The 20,090-nt window shown below is 36.5% G+C and overlaps 1 protein-coding gene and 1 non-coding gene across 8 annotated transcripts in view; one reads left to right on the top strand and one right to left on the bottom strand.

Annotated features, from left to right (window-relative positions):
- Positions 1-139: 139 nt before the first annotated feature.
- br (broad-complex core protein) overlaps positions 140-20,090 on the bottom strand; it is a 144,581-nt gene continuing 124,630 nt past the window's right edge. For 6 of the 7 annotated variants that reach the window (XM_073093542.1, XM_073093541.1, XM_073093545.1 and 3 more), the window contains 6 exons: positions 13,131-13,364; positions 11,139-11,321; positions 8,383-8,856; positions 6,580-6,754; positions 6,230-6,277; positions 140-4,117 (listed from right to left, as the gene is read on the bottom strand). In XM_073093542.1, coding sequence (XP_072949643.1) covers positions 3,810-4,117; positions 6,230-6,277; positions 6,580-6,754; positions 8,383-8,856; positions 11,139-11,321; positions 13,131-13,316 — 1,374 coding nt within the window. In that variant the 5' untranslated portion in view covers positions 13,317-13,364 and the 3' untranslated portion in view covers positions 140-3,809. Of the gene's footprint in view, positions 4,118-4,212; positions 4,968-6,229; positions 6,278-6,579; positions 6,755-8,382; positions 8,857-11,138; positions 11,322-13,130; positions 13,365-20,090 lie in introns of those variants that run through there. The other variant, XM_073093546.1, reaches the window with a different exon arrangement.
- Positions 12,437-12,520, top strand: TRNAL-CAA (transfer RNA leucine (anticodon CAA)). The gene has a single exon. It is a non-coding gene; the product is annotated as a tRNA-Leu (tRNA).

The raw sequence follows: 20,090 nt of genomic DNA, 5'->3' as shown, positions 1-20,090 counted from the left end.
AAAGAAAACAAGGCACAAACTGACAAACAGAGCTACAAGCTGTGGACAGTACGAGGCTGGTGTCGGGGTGTCGCGGTGTCGGGGTAGTGTCTGGCGACAACGGACGAGTGTCGGGCGGGACATGAATAAAACTAACGACTTTTGTATATTTGTTTTTATTAAAAACGCCATTATCATCAATATTAGGATTTATGAAGTTCAGTTTAACGATTACAATTACACTTTATGAGTAGTTACGTCAAGTTCTCTAATTTTAAAGTAAGGAAGGAAAAGAACTATTATACATATTATATGTGATGCAAATCAGTTTGATATCTACGGTTATACGGAGACGTGCAGCCCATTAATCATTAATCTATTTCGACATGTAAGTATTAGTACATAGGAAATATTAATTAGCCAATCGTGTAAATAATCTCTTATTACAAAGAGCATTTAATGGAAGACAAAACCATAAAAATAACATTTTTGGCACATTTTTGTCACATTTTAAACATCTAATGGACTGCATTACACTAGTGCCAATTATCAACAAAAACATCTAGATTCAAGGATAGAACAATAATTTAAAAAGAAAAAAATAAAATTTCAATACAACAACCAATAAATTAATTTAGATTCCTTATAAAATAAGTAAAAATGCCAACAAGAAGTATAAGAACATTAAGAACACATCGATTAAAGTCGTCACGCCTCTTGCGGTACGAGTAGGTATGAAAAAAAAATACCTTAACACGTTAGAAGGATAAAAACTTAAACAGGTCACAGAAACAGTCTTAAACTTGCTAAGATCCTAACTAATGTAGTTTGACAGGGATGTGTTCTGCTCCTTAGAACACGGTGTAGTTTTCGCCCATAAAACCCACAGAGACCTTATAGATTTCTTTTGAGATCCCCAAAACTTAGCAACTACCAAATTATATTTCCAAAAAAAGATCCTCGAATCACAAAATAATTTAGTTTTTTTAAAATACCGAAACGATCCACGCTTCTGACTTGTTAATTTTTGTATAAAATTATCAATAATTTAGTAAATAATTGTACAATTTTAATCTAGAAAATACGCCTAATAGTGTACAATTGAAACGCGTACTTAGTCTAATCAGTCTATAGCGCTTATTAGATTTTGCCAAAAAATTTTCGAACCAGATTATTATTTTCGTAAAATAAAATTCTTAAGATCTTTCTCCTAGAGCTACGATCGACCAAATTATTACCGAACTGCCACACTCAGCAGCACATCCCTGTAATAGTAAATTAAACATATAGATGCTATTACCGCTATGAATTCAGATAAATCTTACATCTAAATAGTCAACTAACTTAATTCCCAAACCCAAATTAACAATAAAAACTATTACTAAATTACTAGACAAAAAACAACAATCCTACGTCTTACGTTCAATTTCTTGCAATTTGTTGCAAATAAAAACTTAACATTTTTTCTTCCTCTCACTCGGAATGTTGCGAAATGTTTAAAAATTTTGATTCCGTTTTCGATTTTCCTAAACATTTTTTTTTCACCTTTTAGCACGAACATTGTTCCAATTTAGCACCAAATCACTAGTCTTCCAATTAGTTCCAAATTATCGTAATAAAGCTTACAATAACTAAACAAATAGTAATGGCTAAGCGTTATGCATCTAGTAATAACAACATAATCTTATAACGAATAGCATTAAATTTACTTTAGGAAGCCTCTCATACTTGTTATTTAAAGTATATCATAGCGTCGATTACCTTCTAGGTAAATAGTAAGTGTTCCAAACACTACTCCTAAATTTTTAGAAGTTACGCAAAATATGTCTTTTCCCGAATAAAAAACAATTATGTAAAGCAGGCACTAATAATTACTTAGTGTGTATATCGTTACAATAAATTATGTGTTTACATTTACACTTAGATAAGAATTTCTTACATCTACAAAAAGTAAAATAACAATATTGAATACGACGACGTCCGTCGACTGGAAAATAGTGATGTATCATTGAACTAGAATTGTCATAGATTAAAGATGCAGTAAACGAACCCGATAAGTCTAGATTCAGAGACACATGGAGTCGAAATTATTAAGAATTACTGTACTGTTACACATCTACACTACGAGACGAATTGCTATTTTTTCCACATATTACATAGGTAATTAAATATTATTACACACATATGTAAACGATGAATCGTATTACACGAATACACAATTACGTTAACATTAAGAGTATTATAGTAAAGCAAACGAGGGATGGAGAATGAGATGCTGAATCTAGACTACGCGTAAAATATTATTACCGATTTCTGCCTAAACGAAAATAATCTATCATAATTGTTACGACTACGCATGGCAAGCAAAAAGTTGCATTTGAAATAGTTGCGATTAAAAAATTCACTGTTCAAATTTAGGAACATTTAACACTGAGAATTATTAAGATTTAATAGTATATTACCTATTATGTATTTAATATTTATAATAATAATGTGTGTAATTACAGTTTAGTAAAAAAACGGCAACAAAATTGTAATTCAATGTACAGAATGTAAACGAACAAAAAATAAAAAGAAAAAAAACGATGTCGAATTAGATAGAGAATTCGACGAAAATATTTAAAATCATAAAAAAAAAATAGAAACGAACACAAGACAGTGATAAAAACTTACGTTCTGATAGTAACTAAAAATCTGATTAAACTAAAATATAATTAAATAGCCACATTGATTCGCTTAAAATGGCACCTTGCGATTCACTAACAAATGCGTTATTGTGCATTGATAACCTTAATAACCTGTCATAATAACGGAAACGAAAAAAATAAGATACGAAACGAAATGATACAAAAAGTCGACTAGATAAAGTTATGATGTCGACTTGAAAATAAGCAATAGTAATATGGTAAGTATTGGTATAGTATTGTATGTATGTATTTATATTATTGTAGTTGTTGATTACTGTTATGGGTATGTTGAACTGTTGTCTTATGTCGTGGTTGGGTGGTTCCTGGAGTATCTGTTGTATGTGGTGACAGTGCGTCTGCGGGTGGTACATTGTAACTGAAATCTGTTTCTTCTGTTTCTATTGGTGCTATTTCTCTGATCATTTCAGTCTTACAGTGATTGAACAAAACACCTAAATAAAATAATAAATTTGAAAAGCCTCATAAGCCAATTATATATCATATAAATTTTATTTATTTTTTAAATAGATTTTTAGTAATCTCGTATAAATATCTAAGTGTGAGATCATGGAGGTAAAAATACAGAATAAATAAAATTGCAAAACGCCGAAAATGAACACAACATTGAAAACAATATGCCTCTTTTGTTACTTATAACGAACACTGTTCCTTTTTATAAATTTAAGCCTAATATATAAATTTACAGCACCAAGATTTTTCTCTTTTTCTCAAAATATTAATTTCTCTTCGCCTTATTGTCACACATTTAACATAGTGTAAAAATTCAGGAATCGTCATTTACCGCAGTATGTATTGCACTTACGGGCGTGTTGATGGCTCGAATATACATTGGACCAATATCGCCCTCCCTAGTATCCATTGGAATGTCGAATTGCCATGGTTCGGTTTAAAACATATCGGTTGATACGATCACGGTCATAGCAACCGTCGTGGTCAATCCGTGCACGAACATTCACTTTACAAGTTTAAAGTCTAAAAAGTGACAAAAGAATAATATAAATAAGTCTCACAAAATAACTAGGTATATGAAATCTCGGTTCAGAGATAAAAATATAAATCATCTACTATACGATAGAATAAAATATAGAGAAATCAAAGGTAAGGTAAGATAGTCGATATAATTTAGACATTGAACTGATCTTTGAACTTGTAGAAGTCGATGTTGTGGTGCGGCGGAGCGATCTTAGTGTCGGGGCTGGTGGTGAGGTTCTGCGGCTGCGTCTGCTGCGGCAGGCCGCGCTGGCGCCGGTGGTAGATGCTCTTATGGTTGTTGAGCGAGTTGAGCGTGCGGAACACCTTGTGGCAGAGGCTGCAGCGCGCCGAATGCAGCGGCTGCAGGTGCTGCTGCTCCGTATGCCTCTTGAGCGTCAGCCGCGTCGACAGCAGCTTCCCGCACACCTCGCATCGGTGACCCGCCCCCAAGGGGCCCACTGCGCCACACATAACAACCAACATTAGCGCATTAGTCAACGGAGACACCCCTAACCCCCAGGGAAAAGGGCATACCAACACCACAGCGACCGCTCGCATCCAACAGGTCCCATTTTGAAGGAACCAATTGGCACAATTCAGTGCCGCTAAGTTAAATTCGAGTGGCAATTTTGAACCTGGGTTGTAGAGGCAATTTAACGTGAATCAATTTAAAATTTAATTTGACTAATGCGCTTCTTTCAAAAAAGAACGTTGGTGGTTATGCGTGTACCGATCATACATGTTCCAATTGGTTCCAGAAAGGCGAGATCTGTGTAAGCGATGCGCCGTCGGTACTCGAGCCGAGTGAATTTTGTACGAACGGCCCACGCTTACGAAGCATACAGTTTAGTAACGATACATTATACATACATAATATAATAGAGTCTGGCGATGCGCATGCAAAGTACACGTAAAACTATGCTATGTACAAATGTTAGGAACATATCGCGTTACAATTTTTAAACTTAACAAAGGTCTACGGGCAAGACTATGGCGTTTTAGGTGGTTAGGATGGCAGCTTTGATTCTTCGAATGGCAACGTATATGGCAACTGTTTCGTCGGGCGTCAATTGACGGGGTAGAAGGGGCCCTGGCCGGCGGAGGGCGGTTGCTGCTTGCGGTGGTAGATCGACTTGTGGTTTCTGAGACTATTCAGGCTGGAGTACACCCGTCGGCAAATGTTACAGACTGGCTCCCTGGAGGGCCGCATGTGAACGTTTTGGATATGCCGTTTGAGCCGGGTCAGGGAAGACAGACTCTTGTTACAGGGCTCGCATCGGTAATCTTCCTGGGGGGTGCGGGCGCCACCTGGTCACAACACAAGCAGTTAGCCCCATCGAAGCTTCCGAACGCACTTTTAATGCACTCACTATCGTAGCCTCTCTTTACTTCCAAGCACCGCCACCCCCCTGTACTGTTTGATGATAGCCATCCGACGCGCCGGATATAAGCGGTATTAGTAACGCAATGCTGATTTTACTGTTTCCTATTCGACCTATGGCTTAGTTAAGCTCAGCGATGAGGTGATAGGTGTACCGGCCGGTTTCATAACAATCTCGAGACGCGATCGGCGAGTGCATTCTCAAATTTCTCGAACAAAAGTGTTAGTATTCTTCAATGAAATCGCTCTTTTTTAAATAAACTGACACCACGTAACCATTACTAAAATTCCATTGTCCGGTCGTGTACGTCCCCAGCGTTATTTCTCAAGACAATGATTAAGGGTAATGCGATACTGTTTTTAGAAACATGAATGATTCATGGGATCCGACGTTTCGACAAAAGTAAATGACACTCGGATTGGAATTTCTTCTAAATCGAATTTGTTTCGTGGAACATTTTTTAAATTTCGGGTTAAAATTTTGAAAAAATATATTTTTTTGTTTATTTATAGCCAATTAAACAGCGCAATGTTTAATGCATGATATGGATTTTAGTTTTATGATTCGGAGTAAATAAAAATAAAGAAATAATCAAAATAAGGAAGGAAAATTAAATTGCGGAGATAAGAAAATAAACTGAAATAGGAGACACGGGACGAGGGAGTTTCCTAGCGTATTTTTCAAGGCACATCTAGAAACAAGCTAGCAAATTGCAATGTCTTCTTTGTATAGAGTACATTAAACTATAGTTACAATACATTAAACATGCACGCCACGTTGCGTTTTGGTTCAATGATCAATCATAATCTCATTTAACAGAACGGTCTAAAGTCTGAAGAATGAAAACAGATTGTACCCACGCGCGTCCATCGAACCAGAACACAAAAAGCTAACATTAATATTCAATACAGAACACAGAGCACAAAATGAAGTCATATACAGAGGTTAGGAGGAGATATCATAATTAGAATACATATATTATAGAATATTATATGTCACGTGATAATTGCCTCATACATTTTGTAAAAATATAAAACCTAATAATGATATATAAACCTAATAATGACAGAGCAGAGAGGAAGCGGTGATGGTGGCATACGACAGACAGTGCATTAAAAATATCGTTTGTTTCAATATATGTAGGTAATGCATAAAATAAACTTGTTTGCTAGACAAGCTATAACTAACCTTGAGAGGTGCTCGCCATGCCATCGGGTGCCAGCGGGCTCGGCAGACCTGGAAACAGCAGATAATAGCTCTTATGCATTCAATGCACCAAACAAGTGGGCGTTGAGAAAAGTACATTATTTTTGCATTTAAATGCAATTCTGTATTTTTTCCTTTTTAGTTTCCCTTTCAATTATTTAAAACTCATTCAGTTAATTCTAAGAGTTTTCCACTTAAGTAGCAATAGTTTTTTATCTTTGATTTTAATAATGTCGTCATCTGATCTGATTGTAATTACCCTAATATTGTTTCCCTCCGTATAGCATCACTTCAAACAAGTCAAAAACACAACACACAAAAGTTGCAGTTACCAGCTAAAGCAGAGTGTTCAGCCAGCGCCGATATATTGAAGTTAGTGTAGTGCGGGGTAGAGGGTGGGAAGAGTTTGGCATCGGGTGGCGGGATGAACGGCGAGGGCGGCAGCTGCGGCGGCGGGGTGCGGTCGTCGGCGTCGGCAGAGCTGCCGCGAGATGGCGGGCCGCCTCCCTGAGGCAGACAAAAAATAGGCATTATAGTCACATATTCAAGAGTATTTTATCTATGACAAAGTACGAATAGTTTCTTTAGTAGAGATATTTTAACATTTGACAGTTTCGTTTCTATGTTTCCTTCTTTTTTTTTTTTGCATTTTACATTTGTACGTGGTATATTCGTAACATTTTAATTTACTACTAATTGTTGAAAACCGCAACTACCCTTGTAAGCAAAGAAGGTAGATAATAAATCTCTATAAAATACATTTAAGTCGGGTTTATTAGTAAGAAAGGTAAAGACAAGTTTCGAAAGTTTCTTGTAAATAAGACAGAGTCATCTCTGATCGTGATAAATGAATTAAAAACAAACTCGGGCCCGTCAACTATGAAAGTTAGTATTCCAATCTAACTTTGTAATAACGAGATTTCTATTTTTATAAGAATGTTTTGATAAGGACGCTTACCGAGGTCTCGTTGGTACGAAAACCAATTAAATATATTGCGGCAGTTATTTTACTACTTCATTACATTTTTCGTTTTCCGGAGCATTACGAGTATTTGAAAATATTTTAGCATGTTGAAATTGAAGATTTATTGTATATTATATTATTATAAGAAGATGTGACAGATGTGGCCTCTGAATTGAGAGTCCGATATTCGATTTCCAGACATGCATTTCTGAGAAATTAATTACCTATCACTTTATTTAACAGTGAAGGAAAATATCGCAAGGAAGCTTGTAACTACCTACGTGAAAACTATAACAGTTAACCATTAATTGAGATTTAGTTTATATATTTTACTGGCACATAGCGAAATATGGGGAAATCGATGAATTGATTTTTATCACCGCTCTTTATTCGAGCTCGACATTCGAACCATAAGTATAGTGTATGGCGAATCGATGATTGTCATACCATAGATTAGTCTGATCACACGAACTTGATACTTAACAATATAATGTAACCTGACATCCGAGGCGAGAGGTTCCGGGTACAAATTCTAGTACGATAGACGGGGCTAATACTCGGTAAATCTCAATGCCAAGGTTCTTCATTATCAACTGTCTAACTGAATCGTATTACTAATTCCGTTAAGCACTTAATGTAGCGTTGTCAGACTCACGAATTGGTAGTAGACTGGAGATTAAGTTTTTCTGTTTTTGAATGTGATATTTTGGTAATATTACAGTAAAATGTTTATGTTAAAATAATTTAAATTTCAGTGTGAAGATAAATATATATTATTTACGACCTAGGCATGGTTTAGATAGTATTTTTAAATATGTACTCATTATCAACCCAGTCCTGTGTTACTGGTGGCTCTTCTTCAGGGGACTTTTCTAATAATGATGGGTTTGGGTGATAGACCACGCCGAAGTTTGCAAGTTTGCAGACTTTGGACTCCATTGTTCTCCTTATTATGGAGGGCTGCCAGGTATTTATGTAACTTTTTTCATGATATCATCGTACATCATTATGGCAGTGACCAAGTGGTCATTAAATTGTAACGCGTTATATAACTTTGAATTACAGGTTCATGTTTATCGAATCCGAAACTTCAAAATTGGAGGCTGAATTTGATGTCAGTTTAGTTTAAGATTATGATTTTTAATTGTAATAGATATGTCTTAAAACTCACAAGTGCTCTATGATGGGGGTGCGGCGGCGTGTCGTCGGTGCTCCTGTCAATGTCCGGGTTGGAGGGGCAGATCATATCCAAAGGCTCGTTCTTGACCTCCTCCATGAGGCGGGGCGAGGGCGAGGAGCTGCTGTTGGAGATGCCGTTGCCGTTGTTGCCCTGTTCGGTGTGCGCGCGCGAGTTGTTCATCGAGTGGTTCTTGGTGGAGAAGTCGTGGATCTGGGGTTGGTCGTTGTTGTTGTCGTGGCGGGTGCGCTTGATGACGTCGGGAGAGTTGTCGGCGGAGCGGCTCATGCGGCGCGGCGGCAGCGGGATGCGCCGCATCATGGGTGGAGGGTGGTTGAGCAGAGCCTCCTCCAGCTTCTCGTTGTAGTTGGGCGTGTGCGGCGTGTGCGGCGTGTGCACCGGGTGCGGCGGTGTGTGCGGCGACGAAGCGGCCGCGGCGGCGGCGCGCGCGATGCTCTGCACTAGCGGCTGTGGACAACACTTAATTAGTTTTCATTGTACTTATAACTGGTAAAATTTTGCCTGGGATATCGTACAGGTTGCTACCATTGGTGGCGCGACGGTGCAGTGTCAGTATAAAATTAAAATCTTCAATACTCAGTTCAATTAAAACTATTCTATATTAGTATAACAAAGTAAAGAGTATCACTGTATAAATTATTAACATATGGTAAAAAGTAGGTATGCAATTTTCATGAGATTAAATACACTAAGGTACCTACATATTACAAGGCTGTAAGTTGTCAACAATTATAAAAGTTTCTACGCTGCATATTTATATAAGTTGAGGTAAAAAATTATTTGTACAGGTGCCTTGTATATCTTTGTATTTCTTAATCAAGCGAGGTTTTGGAAATGCAATGTTCCTCGGTACACGTCTCAGTTTGCATACTAAACATGCACTTATCTAACGAAATAGTTAATTGTCTAGACTTAGCTATTAAGTAAGTTTCTTTATCCAAGGAACTCGATTTAACTAATGTATTTTTAAAAGTAAGTTAAAGACTTGTGAAAATTAGATAAGTTAACGTGTTTTTTTTATTGGGAATTACCTATATTTTGTGTGTATATCATAAAGTGGTAGCACAAGGGTTTCACTGGAGTCGAACCTATAGCACCAGCTAAGCGTTTCTGTACTCTTGAAGTTTTAAAGGCTGTGCTAAAGTTCACATTCACGAGGAATTTTAATTTAGTTTTTCATGGTAGCCATTCCTGTGGCTGACTTTCATCGTCTTTGCGGTTGATTATAGATGTTATGGTATCTAACAACAGCCGGTGGGCTGTATGTTCGTTTCCTACTTAGATTTCAAAGATAAAACCCAAAACTAAATCATCATTTAATACGACGTTGTACGTTTATTATAAATACATACTGAATGAAATAATACGCATAATGATTATTAGTGATAACTATCGGTTAAGCGGTTGTATCAACCGCTTAACCGTTCAATATTCAACCGCTGATCAACCTAACGTAACCTAACTATTCTGTAACAATAATATAAGGTACACTAGATGTGCGAAGCCAAGTTATGAATGTGTCTCAGTCGATTTATTTATTTATATATTTTTATTCGAAGAAATTTCGTGCAATCAGAATCAAGCAATCCTGTTGACACACATCCAAACCTACTAGCTAGCTACTTCACACAGTGGTAAAGTACCCTAAAGGTATAGAGCTCTATATGCAACAAACATCTTATGAGGTGCATGCATTTTATTATAAAAAACCCGCATTTATTAAATTAACTGAATTTTATGATTTTACCTCATCGGGGTATATTCTACATTTATGAGTTTTTTGACGAAATAATTGAATATAATAAATTAAATCGTAATAGGTACTGATTTTTATATGAATAAGTTTGCGAAATTGCTGCGATTCTGCGATATGGGGTTTGAATTCTGCACGTCGATTAGATTGCTCGCTAATTGGCACAAACTGCATTCTGATTGGCCTAGACAAGTGCACCATAATTAATCCAATATTTATGTAGGCGTGGCTTTATGTTGATATATTTTACTGATATAGGTAATACTAGAAAATTCTTTGATAAATATAATAAAAGTTTTTTTCGCGTTTTAAAATGTTATTGTGACTACCAAAATAAATATGGAGGGTTTTGAACTATTTTATACAGACACAAACACTTACATCATACTTAGGTAAATGATAGACTCTACAAGAAAAGTGCATATGCTAACCTCTGAAAGATCCCAATTTGAATGTCAATGATGCATGGCGTTTCACCACACTTTACTTAAGACATATTTTAGGGTCCTAGCTGCCAAATCTGAGATCCGTGAGAGTGGAAAACATGGATCTTAAATGTAAAACCACTTAATAGTCTGTAAAGTAGACTACAGTCGTAGCGTTGGTGCCGTCGTAGTAAACGAAAACCTGTGTCTTAAAAATTGCTTAAAAATTGCCTTAGCAGTGATAGCTTAGTGGTTAAGAAACTCGGCTTTTCGATTGTGAGTCCGAGGTTCAAACCCCAGGTAACCCCAGTTCAAACCTCTGATTTTTCAAAATTATATGCGTATTAGAAATTAATTTTCCATTGCTTAAACGGTGATGGAAACATCGTGAGGAAACCTGCATACCTGAGAGATTTATAAGGAAAAAACTGAAAGATATGTGACCACCAATACACATTTGACCAGCGCGGTGGAGTATGGCCTAATCATCATTATGAGAAGACACGCGTTCCCAGCAGTGGGACAATAGTGGGTTGATGATGAAATCTTACCCCTTGAGCATCGTCGTTTTGCGTGAGGCCGGACACGCGGAGCACTTCAGCGGTCTTGAGGAAGGACGAGAGCGACCGCTGGTGCACGTTGACCTCGCCGTGGTAGATGAACTCCACCAGCGCGTGCAGGTCCGTGAACGCCACATCCTGGAGTACTATCACTGGGTGCTTGCATGGCGTTGACTGTTGGGAAAGATGTTTTATGTAAAAAAAATTGTATGTTTGTTAAAATTTTGAAAAATACACGACTGAATTTTAATTTGTACACAATATTAATTATGTAAAGATGTAGTATACTGTGTGACCTCAAACCCGAAATGTCCTTAATAGTTCTTTTTTATATTATAGGAGTAGCAGACGAGCATGCAGTCCACCTGATGGTAAGTGGCTACTGCCGCCCATGGACATCTGTAATCAACCCCAGGTGCGCCGCTGCCCCTGAGAACTAGCTGGAACGCCTCGAAGAAGTATGTCCCTCCCTTACCACATCCTTCAAACCAGAACACAGCAGCGCTTAACGCTACTGTTATGATTCAGAAATAGTGGTGGTGGTGCCGCCGGAGTGGAACTACAAAGAGTTCTGCCACCTTCAGATTAATATACCAGTGTAGTGAAACATACCTAGTTTAGCTACTTATGTTTACATGCATGGTGACGCACTCAAGCGTGCATATGTACGCATCTCGGCCTCACTTCTAGAAAGTTTTAAAACTGTAGGTAATAGGTATTTTCCTCAAAGTAAATTCGTTATAGAATATTTTTCGAATGACAATATTTTACCACCGCTTCGCACGGTATTCTGGTTATGGAGAAGAAGCGACAAATTAGAAATTATTTTCATAAAAGTAAATTTTTACATTTCTAGGTATTATTTTATTATATCAATTTTTCATTATCGATTCTCTAAATATGGATTCTTAGAATCGGTCTGTTTGTATTATCAGAAATATGAAATAGGTATAGGTATATGTATGTCATTACCAAAAAGTTAATAAAAAGCGCAGCATCTGTACCTAATGAGTTCCTACATTGAAATTAGTTTATTATTAGCACATAGAGGTATCTACAGGCATTTTACAACTTCCGATGAAAAAATTTCATTATTCTTATCACTGATTCAAATTATTATTAATACCATTTATGTTGATGCATAATTTATACCAAACTGGAGTGCTAACTGCTAAACATTCGATTGTGAAATCGATTCTTCATACTGTGAACATTACACAATTATAAATAATGTATGAAGTACAGTTCGTTCGTTGGATATATAGAGAAATTTGCTTCCATTCCCACAAGTCAGGTTGGCCGAGTGGTCTAAGGCGCCAGATTCAAGATCTGGTTCCCGAGAGGGAGCGTGGGTTCGAACCCCACACCTGACATACCTTCCATTGCGACAATTTTTTTTATATTTATTATATATTCTTTGGGGATAATAATAACTATTAATTCTGATATAGGTTAGTCTTACTATTTTTGTGTCAAATTTTATGTTAAAGTTTTTTTGAACAAAACTTAAAACAAAAATCAAATGAAAAAATTGGTTCTTTAAAAAAAAACGCATTTTCAAAAATAAAATATACTTAAATTATTATTGAATTTATTTCAATTTTATACTCGTAGAGAAACCTCGTTTTAAGCATCAAGTAGGATCACTGCTTCGGAAGATGTTTTGCGACGTAGCGACAGAACTACTATGTAGATTTACAGAAGTATAAGTAAGGGCCGCAGCAGACATGCTACTTTCTCATCGGCGATCGACGATTTAGATCAAACGCTGCACACCGCACACGTTCGTGTACCGGTTGCAGAGTAAGTACCTAGAGGACGCTCCATGCAGCAACTAAACGCGCATGACTAATATTCGCTAAAATGCGCGTTTTGTTACTGCAACCGAAGTCGTGAACGTGATGCAACATAGATGCAACCACCAGAACATTAATTATCGGTGCACTATTTTGTTACGGCCGTAATAAACATAATTCTACTCACTTTTAGTAGCTCTCGGAAGTAAGGGCTACAGGCTGATAAGACCACTCTATGGGCTTTGAGGCTTTTCCCGTCACAGGCGAGCGTGACGTCGACGAAGTCCTCGTCATCACGAAGGTTCTCGAAGGCGCTGGTGATGCTGCTCTGGTAGTTGTTCCACCGCAAACAGAAGTGCTGTGTGTCCACCATGTTGTCTGAATCTCGCGCGTGCTTAGGGAGTCATGTGTCCGTGATGAGCTGCGGAGAGAAATGTTATTAGAATATTTGTGGGTAATTTTATCTTGCGGGATTAAAGTTTAGTAAAATAACCTATAGTACCTATGACAAACTAACAGTACTAGTTGATATACACAATAGTGTGTGGGTATTTGCACTCCTTGCAACCTAAACATGGTGAGGGATTTCAACATATGAGGTATCGTCGGGCTTATCTGAAGTACGGGAATGATATAGGTTACGAGTATATTTTTAAGAAGTCGTCAGTAGTTATACAAAACTTTTGTCATAAATGTTTGTATATGAAATAAAAGTGTTTGATGTAAGTGTGTGCAACCGAGTTTTGTGTCTTCTGAAGATTTCTGAAGATTTCTGAAGCTTTAATCGTAATTTAATTGTATCTACATAGAATGATTATAAAACTACTTATTACAAATGGGGTAAAACGTTTCACATAATTTTTAATACATTTATTCTTTTAACGTGAGTCAGAAGCAGAAAACTAGTCGATATATCCTTAAATAGAATGATCATTCACTTTATCAAGCCAGCATAATAGTGATAGCGGTAATGGCAGAAAAATGGGGCAAATGCACAATAATTCAAACCGATCGCAAACAACGTCTGTGCAAGAAGCTTTGTTATCTGTGTGACCCGATTTTTGTATCGTGTTTTTACAGTAATTGTTTGTTTGTCGCCATATTATAATAGTAAGGATGCCAATGCCAGTCCCGTGAAGTTGATTGGAGGTTGTCCTAATATCCTTTAGATAGCGCAAGTAGGTTTTGACCAGTAACGCGTTAATTGAGGGCGCAACGCAATAGGCAACAACAACAAAATATCGTTCCACGCAACACGCCGCTGAACCTATCCCTGTTTTAATCCCCTGTTTCACTGGTTTTTCGTGTCATCCAGTACTCAGGATTCTTTTTATCGCCGACAAATAGGCATTTCTAGATTTCTTTCATTGATTGGTTCTGACGATCTTTTTTGGGATGACAAATAGAGATGGGCACAGACGTGGGCAAACGCCGTCAGGACCGCGGACTAGAGCTATTAACGTACGCAGTCCCGACAAAGGGCCTCCAAAGAAAGACCGTGAAAAAAGGGTTGCATCGCTGATGTTAAAGGTGGGGCACTTCAACGCTTTAATGTGTCGCGGCCTTTTATAAGTATTGCGTACTATTTACCTATAAATTTATAATTATTCGGCTTGCATTAAAGATTTTTACCTCATTGTATTTTTTTCACTTTCTATCATATTTACGAAAGTATTGGTGGTTGGTACATGTGGGGATATGTTCTACTTCGAAACTTACCTTTAGCTGTAGGACTCAGTGATAGATGGCGTTACCTATTAGATACATTGCATAGCAGGCATAAAAGATGTCGCTACTAGGAAGAAATCTTGAAGTTTAATAATGTTATTAGGTGCATACGATACTTAATTTTTGTGTTAATTACAACATTGTGTTTTAATGGTGCCGCGTACAATAAATAATTGTCAATATGACATAAATGTTTTCGTGTATTTCATAATTTAAAGATGCACGTATTTTTACATTGGGGTAAGTACTTTCCAATAAACTTAGTTTCATTTCAGATATGTTATCGTAATTACCTATGCAACGTCTACCGTCTGTTTATAATCAATCTATGTAATGTTTTACCTAATAAACATTGAAATTTGACAATTGCTTCATATTAGAAATTATCCAATGCTTTTGGCCACATTTGAATAAACTGCGTATTAATAACGGGGGTAAATATGTTCAGTGTATTTTCGTATAACATTTACAAGAACAACTGAAGTTTTACGTAAGCTACTCAGATGTAAGACCGTCTCAAGCCTAGTAAAGTTCGCTTACTGTTTTTGTTTAAAACAATTTTTATACGACAAAGGAAATGTATTGTCGTGGATTTCTAATAAAAACCTATTGTTTTCGTTGTATGGGTTCTGTTTTTTGCGAACTTTGTCGTGAAAACTTTTTAAAACTTGTATAATGACAAATGCCGAAAGTTTTAGGGTTTGCCTAAACGTGCTGCCTTTTGTTAGCTGTTTAATTATTTTTGGAACCCCTTTGCTGCTTTCATCGTAACGGTGTTGTCGAAAACCAAGTCGTTTTGGGTATTAGCAATAATATAAAGCAATAATATTCTATTTAGATTAATCGTTTTTTTTCAATGAGAACTTTAATCTGCAAGTGATAATTTAGCGCTTATATGTAAAGCATGAAGAGTTCTATCAATTTTGACAAATTATTTATTCTTGCTAATTCGTATTATATACTTGAATGCTAATCAGATTGCAGGTACATAAACCGATGTAGTTTGTTTTACATAAAATTAATAATTCATAATAATTATGTAGGTAGGTGATATTGGCGACCCGCCCAAAGGTTTTCAGAATCGATCTTCGGCCAGACGGACAACTAAACTTCGAATTTGGATTTCGTGAATACTTGCCCTTGTCTACGGCACTCGCAAAGCAGGGAATCCGAGTGCATAGGTAGCAGTGGATTTTTTTTTACCATAAGTAGGTAAACTTGTGATCTTGTGTTTAATCATCAACTTTGAGTAGCTCTCTGCTTGTTTGATCAAATTAATTATTTGTAGTTAATATTATCGGGTATTACTTTTAGGAAATTGATGATAAAATATATGACAAGATTTCCTTCGCAGTAATACAATGGTATTTTTTTATGTCTTGCAGTACGTACTGTTCTTCTTCAAACATAGTAGGTACTCACTGTATATATGGGTACAATATACATGTAAAAAACATATACCATACGTATTACTACCAATACTTGGATCCTCATCAGGGTAAGTTAACTACAGGTAATAAGGAAATAGTCCGGCTTAAGGTTTAAGATGTCACTCCGGAGTTCTTAGAACAGTTACGCTGTTTTGCTTGTCATTTCTAAACCGGCTTCTACTAATGCATTTCGCGGATTCTTTCCCATTTTTCCATTCTTCCGTGCAAGTTGAACTCTATTCTCGCGGCTTAAGAAAAGTCAACGCGTAGGAATAATTGTGTTCGCTAAGTTTTCAAACAAATCGTAGACAATACGGCCCAGTGGCCGATTGGCTCACTTTAGCTGTAACAACGGGATCTCGGGTTACAAGACGGTATGTTATATGAATAGGTACTAGGTATTGGTTACGTATTCGAATTATCTCTTAGGTATGTCAGAAATTACGTTACAGATTAGGGCTGCAAGGCTTGCTTGAAAGCAGGATCTGTACTGATTAGATTGCTTAGTCATTTATTGTAAATATTTTTTTATAAAATAGGAGTAGCAGACGAGCATGCTGTCCACCTGATGGTAAGTGGCTACTGCCGCCCATGGACATCCGTAATCAACCCCAGATAGATAGTCCTACCTGAGGTTGGCCACAGATGCGCCGCAAACCCCGGAGGACTAAGCTGGAACGCCTCGGAAAAGTATGGATGCCAGGTGACTTACATAAGAGGAGACCATAATCGGCTTCAGGTGTAACCTGTTCTATATTATTATGGATTGGTTATAGATGTCCAAGGCGGCAGTAACCATGCACGATTGAGTGACTATAAGTCCTTTTGTTACTCCAATCTTATGTTTTTTATTTTATTATAGTGTAGAGGTGTAGATAAATAATATATACAGCAGATGCAGCGCGCTCGGTTAGCCTTTAGACACGACAGATAAAGAAAACTTGCTTTGATATTCTTCTTGCTGTCGTACATTTTAGTTATTAACAAAATAATATTTTTTGTATCTGTAAGGATTATTTAGTTTTAATATCTTTGATTTTAATACAGGAGTTTTCTGTCAAAAGGGAATAGGAGAATCCTATTCCGCAGGATACATTGCTGTAGACTAAAACCGGGAAACAATAGTAAGAAATAGTTAAGGACATCATCATCATCAACCCATCAAGTGGCCCACTGCTGGGCACGGGTCTCCTCTCATAATGAGAAGGATTAGGCCATAGTCCACCGCGCTGGCCAAGTGCGTATTGGTAGACTTCACATACCTTTGAGATTTTTTTTTTATAAATGTCTTAGGTATGCAGGTTTCCTCACGATGTTTTACTTCACCGTTTAGCAAGTGATAATTAATTTCACATACGCACATAACTTTGAAAATTCAGAGGTGTGTGCCTGGGATTTGAACTTCGGACTCGCCGATCGAGAGGCCGAGTTTCTTAAACATTAGGCTATCACTGCTTCTTAAGCGTAGTTAAGGACATAAATAGCGTCAAAACATAAACACCAGAGCTAAATTTAGAAATACGCGAGATAACAGTGGAATACCTTGTACCTAAATAAATTTTACGGATGGGTTTCCCAATCACTGGAATTATCCTCTTATTGTATTGTTTATATTATTATACGCGAAATATTAGCTTGGTTAGAGACGAAATAACTAATTTTCCCCCTTAGCGTCAAAAGAGTAATTTTTAATATGTGTGTTGATCAGGGCTGTTTCCCTGATTTAATGAAACATAGCAAAATAATTCCATTGTTTAAGGCAGGTGATACTAAAGATCCCAACAATTATAGACCCATCTCAGTACTGCCTGTTCTAAGTAAAATTTTTGAAAAGATCCTCTTACATCAAATGTTGCTTCATTTTAAACGAAATAATCTTTTACATCAAAAGCAATTTGGCTTTACTAAAGGCCGTTCTACCACAGATGCTGGTGTTCAATTGCTGCGACATATTTTTGATTGTTGGGAACAAGCACATGATGCTATAGGTATTTTTTGTGACTTGTCTAAAGCTTTTGATTGTGTTGATCATAAAACCTTATTGTTAAAATTACAATATTATGGTATTCAGGGAAATTCTCTAAAGTTGATAAATTCTTATTTAAACAATAGAGTCCAACGAGTGCAAGTAAATGGAGCATTATCAGCAGGTTCTAATATTAAAATAGGTGTACCTCAGGGCTCCATCCTAGGTCCGTTTCTATTTTTAGTTTATATAAATGATTTGCCAAATGTAGTAAAGGATTTATCTGAGGTTGTTTTGTTTGCTGATGACACTTCCTTGGTGTTTAGAGTAAAACGACAATCACAGGATATGAAAGATATTAATGAAACTCTTTGCTGGATTCAGAACTGGTTTGATGCAAACAACCTACTCTTAAATTCTAATAAAACTAAATGTATTAAATTTATGCTACCAAATGTAAGGAGTACGGGGATGAATGTCGCTCTAAATGGTGAGACTTTGCAATTCGTCAATGAAACTGTTTTCTTGGGGATTACCATTGATTCTAAACTCCAGTGGGGTCCCCACATCTCTGCTTTGTCCAGCAGACTTAGTACTGCAGCTTTTGCAGTCAGAAGAATTAGACAGTTAACAGACATACCCACTGCCAGACTTGTCTATTTCAGTTACTTTCACAGCATTATGTCTTATGGCATTCTACTGTGGGGCAGTGCTGCTGACATAGACTCTATATTTACTATTCAAAAAAGAGCAATAAGGTCAATATATAGTCTGCGGCGTGGTGAGTCCCTAAGAGAACTGTTTCCCACTATTAATATATTGACGGTGCATAGTCAATACATTTATGAAAATATTATGTATGTAAGAAAACACACTGATATGTTTGAAAAAAATAGTAACCACCATAACTTTAATACCAGAAATAGAAATAAATTAGCAATTCCTAAACATAGATTATGTAAGGTGGCTAGATCTTTCGTGGGCAACTGTATTCGCTACTACAATAAAATACCCGACCACATTTTGAATCTCACAGAAAAAAAGTTTAAACATGTCGTTAAACTAACGCTATGTAAAAAAGCGTACTATAAAGTAAGTGATTATTTGACTGACAAAACGGTGTGGTCTGAATTAGCTCCAGCTCCACATGTACCATTACGTTAAGTTAACATTGTCAAAAACATTTTTTTTAAAAGATGTGTGTTATGGAGTTTCTTTCGCCGCTTCTTCTCCATAACGAAACACCTTGTGAAGTGGTGGTAGTTGCTTTGACATTCAAAAAGTGATCTGTAAAGAACCTATTTTGAATAAAAAAATTTGATTTGATTTGATTTGATTCGGAGTATGCATGTGTGTCTTTTTTATTCACACGCGCTGCAATCCAAACGACTTGAAGGATTTTAAATTTTTAACATATTAGGTGTCGAATACGTCTAAATTATAGGAGTGACATAAGCTATGCTTTTAAGCAATGGGGTTTTCTATTATTATGATAGTTATCTAGTCAGTTAAATTGCTTTATTTAAACTAAACATACAGTGTTTATTGCCAATATATAGACATACAGGAAGTCAGTTTACAAAAACTAAAAGTTTCTTCTATGTTCTCATATATCATGCGAATTTTATTATCAAAATAGGTCAAAAGGCTATGCCAACGTCAAAGATTAAAAAAAATATATCTCCAGTAACATTTTATGTAACTTTTTATATACTTTTTTCTGTGAGATCCAAAGTGAGAATTGAAAAAGGAATTCTAACTTACACCACTTAGCATGATCTATCAGTGTATATAAAATATAATAGAAGCCAGTCATCGTCTGAGAATATTTCGCAAACATGGCGACCTATGTATATTTTACTAGCTGACCCGGCAAACTTTGTACCGCCTCAAAATCTATTTATCAAATATATTACATATAAAATATAGCCTATGTTACTCGTGGATAATGTAGCTTTCGAATGGTGAAAGAATTTTTAAAATCCAGTAGTTTTTGAGCCTATTCATTACAATAAAACAAACA

This window comes from Epargyreus clarus, unplaced genomic scaffold (genome assembly GCF_041222505.1).
Source record: "Epargyreus clarus isolate Ecla_fem2 unplaced genomic scaffold, WU_Ecla_fem_2.2 ptg000004l, whole genome shotgun sequence".
Lineage (NCBI taxonomy): Eukaryota > Metazoa > Arthropoda > Insecta > Lepidoptera > Hesperiidae > Epargyreus > Epargyreus clarus.
This window is presented reverse-complemented; position numbering and strand designations above follow the sequence as displayed.